Here is a 10,425-nt window from a genome sequence, read left to right as displayed (position 1 = left end):
ATTTCATTATAGTAATTGGCTTTGTCTTCTCAAGCTGCTCTTTGAAATCTTCTGTTCAGCTCTTTTATCTTGTCATTTCTTCCATTTGCTTTAGCAACACTCCACTCAAGGGCAAGTTTCAAAGTCTCTTCTGACATCCATTTTGGTTTTTAATTCCTTTCTTGTCTTTTTAATGAACTTTTGGTTTCTTCATGGATGATGTTGATGTCATCCCACAAAACCTCTCGTTTTCAGTCATTGGTGTTCAATGCATCAAATCTGTTCTTAGATGGTCTCTAAATTGAGGAGGGATATCATCAAGGTCATATTTTGGCTCTCATGGACTTGCTTTAATTGTCTTCAACTTCAGCAAATGTAAAATGGTCAATACAATAGATGTTAATATCCTTTGCTATAGGCACTGAAGATGGGGCAATCTACTTCCGTAATGATACTGCCTCGGAAACCCAAGGAGGGGTCGCTACGAGTCGGGTCTGACTCAACGGCAAACAACAACAACAACAACATAGGCACTGTGTAAAAGACAGCTTCTTCCCCAAAACTGATTATAATTAAGACAGCAAAGAGTTTGAGGGCAACATCTTTGCCTTATTCATCTTTGCATGCCCAATGCTCAGCACAAGGCCAGGCACAGAGTTGTTGTTAGGAGCCATCGAGTCAATTTTTTACTCACAGCAACTCCATATGACAGAGTAGAATTGACCCATAAGGTTTCCTTGACTGTAACCTTTACAGAAGCAGATTGCCAAGCTGTTCCCCTACAGGGCAGCTGGGTGGGTTTGAACTATGAACTTTTCAGTTAGCCAAGCACTTAACTATTGCACCACCTGGGCTCCTAACCATAGAGTAACAAACCAAACGCACTACCGTCGCATTAGATCCAACTCATAACGACCCCTCCTTGGGTTTCTGAGGCAGTATCACTACAGAAGCAGATTTCCTAACCTTCCTTCCAAGGTGTGGCTGGTGGGTTTGAACCACCAGCCTTCTGGTTAGCAATCAAATGCCTTAGGCACTATGCCACCAGCATGCTTATTTGCTCTGCTGAGTAGAAAGTTATTGAAAGTGTGGCTCTGATGTCAATGACTGCTGAGTTCCAGTATCTTTCACCATAGCTGTATAATTAGTGCATGATATTCTTGGCCTTGGTTTGTTTGTATATAGTGTGAGTTTAACAGGGCCATCTCGTCGAGCTGAGAGAGCTAAATGATAAATAGCAGCTACCACTACATAGGAATCTTTGGGTAGTGAAAGTGGTTAATGCACTCAGCTGCTAACCAGAAGTTGGAAGTTCAAGTCTACCCAGAGGAGCCTTGGAAGGATGTACCTACTTCTAAAAAAATTAACTATTGAAAACCTAATGGAGAACATGGGGTTGACACACATGGGGTTGCCAAGAGTCAGAGTTTACTTGACAGTAACCTAAAGGAAAAAAAGAAATCACTAGATAAATAGAATTTCATAGAGGACATTAGCAAGGGGGATATAATTAAGTGTTAATTCAATCAAATAAACAACAGAGAATGAACTATGAATATTGATCTCAAGAACGTACAGTCTACGTTGCCAGTAAATAATCCTCAAAACAAAGCTATTGCCAACAGGGTAACTAGACAAAGTGGAAAGTAGACATTTTGCCTAAGACACCCCCAGTCTTCTTTCTTATCCCACCTTCTCTGTTCCCTCTTCCATCTCATCTCATCTCTGGATAATTACAGATACTGGAGACTTTTGTATGAGTCAGAATCAACTCAGTGGCAGTGGGTTTGGTTTTCATTTGGAGGATTTGATGGCAAAGAAGTAGAAGCAGTGAGAAAGGGCTCTGGATCCTTGGCTACAAGGGTTTTGGGGGCTAGGATTGAATTTAAGGGAGAGGAGAGAGAAAAAGGGGGAATGTATCTGTTATCTAGTCCAAAGATTCCCAATCACTAAAATCAAGGGTAGGAAATATTGGTCCCTTCAGCCTTGGGCAGGGCTTGGGGTCACCAAATGTCCCCAGCCACTTGTCTTGAGCACCAATAAATTCAGGCAGTTATCCCAGCCCACCATCCATATTACCATTTTTCTAAGTGTGCCAGAACATGAACAGGGTGGGGAATGAGAAGCAAAGACCCAGTCTGAACCAGGTGCCCCGATCAGATTTAAACCATTAAACAGATCAGAGAATTGTGATGATATCATTTCAGGAACTCTCTTGCCACCTAATCCCAAACTCCCCTGTCTTCAGCTGTGTAATTTTTAGGCAAAAGACTAAAAAGGTGATCAGTTTATAAATATATTTCAATCAAGGTGTTAATGACTACCTCATCCCTTTCTCCTTAGAGAGAGTGAAAAGCTACATAAAGTAGCAAAACTGAGCCCTAGAGTCAGTCACAACGGATTTGAAGGGAAAAGACAAAGTGAGCACAAGGTAGAAGCCCGACGCCCTGAAAACAAACTGCACTATTTGGTCTTGGCCGTGGGCTTCTCTTCCCCTGAGATCCCATTATACATGGCCCCTACTGAGCACTTCCCCCAAAATTTGTGGACAAACAGAGCCAGGTGAGATCACTGTGCCCAAGAGGTCAAGGGAGTTTTCATGGAGGAAGTGGTCAGGCTTGCACTCTGAATAATAAGTGGAAGAATCAGGATGGGCAGGAAGAAAGACTAGGGCATTCTTTTGAGGATTACCCTCCAAACTCTCACTGAGTCTGCCTTAAAGGCTGTAAATCACACCTTCAGCCTATTTTATAGACCTACATATGGCTGTGTTCCTTCCAGCACTTTGTATGACAGATATTAGCTCACAAAGTGGTAGGGAAAACCTGCCGAACTAACAATAATAATAATTGTTTATATTTATTGAGCAATTACTATGGTCAGGAACTGTGAGGAGTGCATTATATTTCAGTTAATGTTTCCAGTAATCCAAAGAGGTAGGGTTCTTATTATCACCATTTTACAGATGAGAAAATCAAGGCCTCCAGCAAGAAAGTGGTAAAGTTGGGTAAAGAGCTTGAGCACTTAACATGACAAATCTGCAATACAGGAACCAGTAGTAAAAGCAAGCATTGTGGTTAATAAGAAAGAAGAGGGGCTAGCAGGAGAGTATAGGGACTAAGGTCACACCATCCCCACCCCATCTCCTTTATAGAACAAAAGCAGGCAAAATGGAGAATTGCTTGCTCCTCTTCCTCCCATTAAGAGAACAGCAGCCCCGTGCTGGTGAGTTTGAGGTACGCATTTGACAGGCCCGTGGAGGAGAGTGGCTTTGGTGATCACCTGTTAGGTTTGTGTCTGTGATAATGATTTCATCCACATAGAATGAGCCCATCTCCTGAGCCTGAGGAAGGAGGACTATCCGATGAACCAACACTGAGGTGTTGACCAGAAGAGGCTGCAGATACCCAGAAGGATGCATACAAGTCTCCCAGAGGTCAGCACAGGTGAACAGCCAGCTGAAAAACAAGTGCCAGGAACAAATAGGCCTCTCAGTACACCAGTCCAGTCCTGTGCACCATTACAGCCCTACATCTCAAACATGGGAGCCTGTGGACGGTGCGACCAGAGAAGAGGCCCCATGAACCCCTGCCCCCAAATGGTCCTGTGTGTCACAGGTGCAAACATTCCATCCTACCCAAGATGAGCTCTGTTCGGCTTTTGATAAATACTTTTTCCACTTGCCATTGAGTCGATTCTGACTCGACAACGCCATGTGTGTCAGAGTAGAACTTGCTCCACAGGGTTCTCAATGGCTGCTGTTTCAGAAGTAGATCAGCAAGCTTTTCTTCAGAGGCACCTTTGGGTGGACTTGAACCTGCAATCCTTTGGTTAGCAGCTGAGCATGTTAATCATATGCACCACCCAGGGACTCCTTGGTGTAACACTAGTGAGTAATGTTTTAAGCCAAGCATTCATTCATGATACTCAATACCAACATTTTCAAATTGCCATGTAAATATGCATCTTGGGCAGATTGTGTATTCAGGCTCTAACCGCAGAGAAGATTGATACTTCTGGACATTACTGGACTCATTTGGGTTTAAAACCACTGACAAAACCCAAAAGAGACATGTGGAAAGAGCACTGAATCAAGGGATCAGGATGCCTGGATTGTAGTCCAGGATTTTTTTGTTCACTCACTGAGTAAGCATTCCAAATCCAAAACCAAACCCACTGCCATCAAGTCGATTCCAACTCATAGCAACCCTACAGGACAGAGTAAAACTGCCCCATAGGGTCTCTAAGGCTGTAATCTGTAAAACAGACTGCCATATCTTTTTCTTGTGAAGCAGCTGGCAGATTCAAACCTCTGACCTTCTGGTTAGCAGCCAAGCACTTAACCACCAGGGCTCCTGAATGAACTTTAAAAAAATGACAAATTCTATTGTCCCTAATTTTCCTCATATTTAATGTCAAGGAATATTCTCTAAGGTCTTTTCCAAATATGATGTTCAATGATCCTATCCTTCTGAGAAATGCCAGAGTTCACCTAGGAAATAATGTATTCTTAACTAAAAACAAAGCAAAAAATCAGATGCCATGTAGTCGATTCTGTCTCATGGCAACCCTATGTGTGTCAGAGTAAAACAGCGCTCCGCAGGGTTTCCATGCCTACAACCCTTTGGAAGCAGCCAGGCCCTTATTCCATGACACCTTTGAGTAGATTCAAATCTCCAAGCTTCCAGATAACAGCTAAGAGCATTAATCATTTGTAGCACTGAAATATTCCTTGTCTCCACCCTCCCCACACAGGTATGCCCTTCTTAACAATTAACTGCTCTTAAATCTAACTTCTTTGTCAAGTAAAATGTGTTCAAATTCTCAGGTTAGTACCAAGGACCACATATAAGAGACTGTTATATGTCCACTTCAAGTGGGCCTTTCTCCCCCATGTAGCTACTAATCACAGCTGTGTACACTCCTCTCACAGCTCACACACATAAGCTACCTCTCAGGCCTGGTCTCCATGGGACTCCAGTCACAGGTGATGTTCTTCACGATGCTTTGAAAATCAATTGTGAAGGTCAAGTTCATCTTCAGGATGTCATTTATGTAGCCTTTGTATGCAAAGCACAGCTATAGACACCAAATAAATCCTTCAGTTCTATTAGTGCAAGAAGCAGCCATGTAATCAATATGTATTGAGAAAAACCCACATCCCTAGAACCTTACCATGTACTATGAGATAAAAAGGGCCCAGTTCCTGCCCTCCTAGAGCTTACCAGCTAGAAAGGCCAATACTTTTGATTAAATTGTCATTTGTTCAACAGAGAGGTATTCAATGTCTAGCTGTGCTTGGTGGTGAAGATTTGAGTGAAAAAAAAAAAAAAAAAACTCTATGCCTAGTGTCTCCCTTGGAAAATAACTATTTTTATCCAATTACCTGTTGAACTTTGAGCAAGACACTTAACTTCTCTGACTCTCAGTTCCTCAACACTCACTCCCAGGCATCTTTGATTTCTAACTCTAAGTTACATGCAAAATTGTGTGACATTAAGAAGACTTTAAAGCACTATTTGCATTTTGGACCAAATCATTCTTTGCTGGGGGCTTGGGGGCTGTCCTGTGCATTGTGAGATGTTTAGCAGCATTCCTGGGCTCTACCCACTAGACAATAACAGTACTTCCCATCCCTAGTTCAGTTGGGACAACCAAAAATGTCTCCAGACATTGTCAAATGTCCCCTGGAGGGAAAAATTGCCCTAGTTTGGAACTGTTGATCAAGAGTAAGGGCTGGTAGGTGGATGGTGACCCTGATATGAACATTTAGCCCCGGATTCCACTGCAGCCTGACTAGAAAAGGAGTTGTAACCCCTTTCATGAGCTCAGCAACCCCTTCAAGGCTCACTCTGGTTCCCAAAGTGAGATTAGCAGTAACTACTTTTTGAAGGGCAGCGATGCTACTGAAGCAAAGGGTTTAAGATGGACATCTGTCAGTAAATCCATCAATAATAACAATAACTGTAACAAATAACAATAACTAGGCCTTCCCATTGTGCAAGCACTTAAACTAGATTATCTCATTTAATCTTCATCACAATCCTGAGAGAGCACATTTTTACCCATTTGATAGACAAGTAAACTAAGGTACTTAAGGAAGACACCTGAGAGCATGCAGAGTGGTGAGCCAGGATTCATACCCAGATTGTCTGACTACATAGTTTGAATTTTTATACCTGGAGAGCAAGGAAAATACTGAAGCATATATAAATTTCTATAGGCATCACAGCTAATACAGAGGCATTGCCATGTAATAAGTCACTTGTGGGGACTAGGACTGTCTGTTAGGTACACACTAGAAAGAGAAATTAAGAGGCCCAGAAACTCAGTCTAAAACCCCTTGGGCAAACCACAGCAATCACTACTTTGTGCTTCTGTTTGTTTAGTCTTAAACACAGACAAAGAGTATCCATTCCCTGCCCACCCTGCCTGGAAGTGTGAGGACTGCTACTTACATGTGCATACTGGTCTAGCCGATAGCCCTTCTGGCCAGCTGGGGGTGTCAGGACAAGCTGTCCAGGCTGCCGGAGGCTGAACCTTCCACAGAAGGGTTCTGTCACACTGGTGAGCTCCCCATCAGAGCTGAAACCTTGTAGACCTGGATGCAGTTTGCATAAAATGGGACATTGTTGAAAAGCAAAGACCAAGCCCATCAGGTGGGAATCTACTTCAGATAATGGGAGAAGGCAGGCATCAATGTAAAATAAGACAGAGCTTTCCAACATGTGTGCAGGAAATAGGTTATGCATTCACCTTGGCATTGGTCCCTCTGCCATTGGGAGAGCTGGGCATGGCTGGGGGTGGCAGCACCCTCAGCCTAAAGCTCCAGCTGTGAGAACCTGTTGTCTAGCCCAGAGAACCAAGTATTTCTTATCATTTCTATATGTACATGAAAAGCTGTCCAGAAACAAAGAGAATAGGAATATTGATTGGAATTTAGTTCATCTCAGCAGTATTTTTTAAAAACACACCTTCACATGTTAAGAATTTTTTAAGGCTACTCTCTTATGTAATGATTCCTTTAGATGAGATGCAAAGCTGAGTTGAACAAGATTTTACAGTTTTGCTGTTTGCCACCTACATCGATCTGCTGCCTTTTATTCAATGTGTGCATGGGAATATTGGGGATCACTGTGCTCCACCTGGGAGTCCCAGAGTGGTGCAAACATTGATGCACTCAGCTCTAACTGAAAAGTTGGAGGTTCAAGTCCACCCAGAGGCACCTGAGTAAAAAGGCCTGGCAATCAGCTTCTGAAAATAAGCCACTGAAAACCCTATGGAGCATAGTTCTAAACTGACACTCATGGGGTCATTAGGAATTGGAAACAACAGCAACCGACGTGGTTGCTCCACCTCACAGATCTGGAGGAATGCCTTTTCTCTCTATTGACGTCCGCACTAAACATCTCCCTCCCAAGCACCTCGCCACTCCCTTGGCCACTCAGCATAAAAATCCAGTTTCCATAGATTCATTTGACTATTGGCACCTTGGAAAGAAAATGAATATTGTTCCCATTTTACAGAAAAAGAGAGAAGACAATGATGGGAAAGGAAAGAGGATCAGAATTTGTCAAATCAGGAAGAGCACCTTGTTCGAATCCAAGCCGGAGAAGGATGCTAGCCGAAAGTGGTTCCAGTTTGCATTTTACTGCAAGTAACTCCTCTATGGATGTTTGAATCTAATCAAAATAAATAAATAATAAATGCCACTAACTCATACTGTGGGGATAAAGATCACCAGTAGTTCTCCCATCTTCTCCCATTATCTGAAGTAGGTTCCCACCTGATGGGCTGTGGCATTTGTAGAGATTGGCTGACTAGAGGTATTGTCCCAAGTAAGGAAAAAGTTCCCTCTGCCAGATACATTCAGCATCTAAAAATTCAAGGGAACAAGACTAAATTGCATGCATTAAGTAAACCAGGGAGGCAATCTAAAAACATGGGATACACTTTCTCATCTTGTTACTTCTTTTTTATCATACTTTTAATTTCCTAAACTCACTATCATTTAGAAAACACAAGTTCCAATGAGAACTTGTGTTCTTGAAATTACATGTGTCTGTCTCCCTACTTAACATACCCCTAACCCCTGTGCCTTAACTTCAGAATGTGAGACTTAAATGTTTCTGTTTCCATTACCCACTGGGCACAACACACTTTGCTATGGTATAACACCTATAAGACTGTTAATCTCTCATATAACATTATTTTCTACTTTGTCCTATGGTTATTTGTATACATAGCTTGCTTTTAGACTGTAAACTATAGAAAGCATAGTTTATGTTGATTCATCCTTGCCACCAAAATGTGCACAACAAAAAGTACACCAAAATTGTTCAATAAAAAATATGGGGGACAACTGAGAGAACCAAAGGTCTTGACCTTGACATAGTAGGCTTAGATAGACAGTATATGGGGAAATAGGACCTGAATCAGTTAAAAAGCTATGGAGTTGTATAGTAGTGCATGTGTTTGCATTTGTGTTTGTGTGTGTTTGCATGTGTGTCTATTTGCATGTGCATGTGTTTACATGTGTGTGTGTGTGTGGAGGACCTCCATCAATACTGGGGAACATGTTTATAAAGAATAATTACCTGGAAGTTAAACTCCTAAAACTAATTCAAGGAGTAAGATAAATCTCAAATAATAAGACTTTGCATCTTTCAGAATGTCCTCACCACTCTGTTGGATAGATATCCTATGCCTTAGATGGCCAGTCTATAATTATGACTCAGGTCTCCTGGCTCCCAGCTAGTGATCCTTCTACTGAGTTAAGATTTTTTTAAGAGTTCAGGCCTAGTTCCTAGCCCCATGGGACAGGGAAGAGATATAAACCTGTATTTCAGGAAGCCTCTGGGCACAGACTCGGATTTGATGCTTCTCCCGGAGGTAGGTGTTAACCACATTGGGATTCAGCCAGGTGTTGTGGATCTGGACACCAATCCTTAGCCCCCTGCTGGGGCCTATTCCATGATGCTCTGCTTCCAGGTAGTACTTGACTCCACCTAATAGCTCCAACTTGGGGCTCTTCCGGTGCCAGGTCTCTTCATTCCCATTCTCCTCCCAGGAGTCAAACCAGTCAGCAGTGCCAACCCTGATTGAGGCCACCTCCATCTGTGTCCAAATAAGCAAACCAGGATCAACACTATGAAGTTTCTAGGCATCTCTTTCTCAAACAGGAAGTGTCCAGACAGCCACAAGAGATTTTTAGCCTTCTCCATATTGGACCCTTCCCTCAAGGGAACCAGAATGACTGGTCTGACTTTTCCAACATGATGATGTTGTTGGTAGGTACCATTAGTCAATTACAGCTCATAGCAAACCCCTGTGATAGAGTAGAACTACCCCGTAGGGTTTTCTAGGCTGTAATCTTTACAGAAGCAGATCATCAGATCTTTCACCCACATAGCCACTGGGTAGGAGCTCTGGTAGCATAGTGCCTAAGGCATTTGACTGCTAACCAGAAGGCTGGTGGTTCAAACCCACCAGCCACTTCTCAGAAGGAAGCTTGGGCAACCTGCTTCCATAGTGATACCACCTCGGAAACCCAAGGAGGGGTCTCTATGAGTCAGGTCTGACTCGACAGCACATAACAACAATAACAACAGCCACTGAGTGGGTTCAAACTGTCAGCCTTTCATTTAGCAGACAAGTGTTTAATTGCTGTGCCACCAAGGCTTCTTTCCAACATGTTAGCTCAGTTGAAAATTTGTCTGTGGCTGTGTATATGCTTCTCCATCCCTCATTCTCTCTCTCAATTAGTAAATACTCAAATGAGTCTCAATGGATCATATTTAGAGTAGAAATAACTAACATGAAATTCTAGGTTTGTATTACACTGTAGATAAAGTAATATAAACCCTTTGAGAACTCTAGATTGGTGACACCATGACACAAATCTAGGACATTTTTCTAATCAACTAGTAAAGCAATTTCATAGAAGCACATTAATAATTTGAGAAAAAAATATATGGTTCTTTGTCACTTGGCAATCTCCTTCTGTAGTGATACCACCTTGGAAATCCAAGGAGGGGTCTCTATGAGTTGGAATTGACTCAATGGCAGTGAGTTTGTGTTTTTTTTTTTTTTTTTTTTTTTTTAATTTGTCAGTGTCCCTAGTAAATTTTGATTGTTTGCTAAAGGTGCGTTTTCTCATCCTTCAAACTTTGTGGGGATATTGCAGCATAACACAAGCTACATCTCTACCCAAATTTAATGAGAAGGCACATGTTTGGAGTCAGACTAACCTGTGTTTGAAATCTGAATCTGTTGCATACTATCTAAGTGGTCCTGGACTGGCCATATAATCTTACTAAGCCTTTATTTCCTCACCAGGACAATGGAGCTAAATATACCTGGCAGAGATGCTCTGTGTGTGTGTGTGTGTGTGTGTATAGTAGTTGTTGTTGTTGTTAAGTGCCGTCGAGTCGTTTCCGACTCATA

The 10,425-nt window shown here is 42.2% G+C and overlaps 1 protein-coding gene across 1 annotated transcript in view; it reads right to left on the bottom strand.

Moving 5' to 3' along the window:
• The window catches only part of PKHD1 (PKHD1 ciliary IPT domain containing fibrocystin/polyductin), a 774,619-nt gene that overhangs the window by 718,160 nt on the left and 46,034 nt on the right, over positions 1-10,425 (bottom strand). Inside the window, exons 15-20 of the mRNA XM_007936280.1 lie at positions 8,818-9,096; positions 7,766-7,855; positions 7,571-7,661; positions 6,438-6,580; positions 4,931-5,058; positions 3,262-3,437 (exon numbers count right to left, since the gene is read on the bottom strand). Coding sequence (XP_007934471.1) covers positions 3,262-3,437; positions 4,931-5,058; positions 6,438-6,580; positions 7,571-7,661; positions 7,766-7,855; positions 8,818-9,096 — 907 coding nt within the window. The remainder of the gene's footprint in view (positions 1-3,261; positions 3,438-4,930; positions 5,059-6,437; positions 6,581-7,570; positions 7,662-7,765; positions 7,856-8,817; positions 9,097-10,425) is intronic.

The sequence above is a fragment of the Orycteropus afer genome, unplaced genomic scaffold (genome assembly GCF_000298275.1).
Source record: "Orycteropus afer afer isolate SDZICR_OR568_19922 unplaced genomic scaffold, OryAfe1.0 scaffold00034, whole genome shotgun sequence".
In the NCBI taxonomy this organism is placed as follows: Eukaryota; Metazoa; Chordata; class Mammalia; order Tubulidentata; family Orycteropodidae; genus Orycteropus; species Orycteropus afer.
This window is presented reverse-complemented; position numbering and strand designations above follow the sequence as displayed.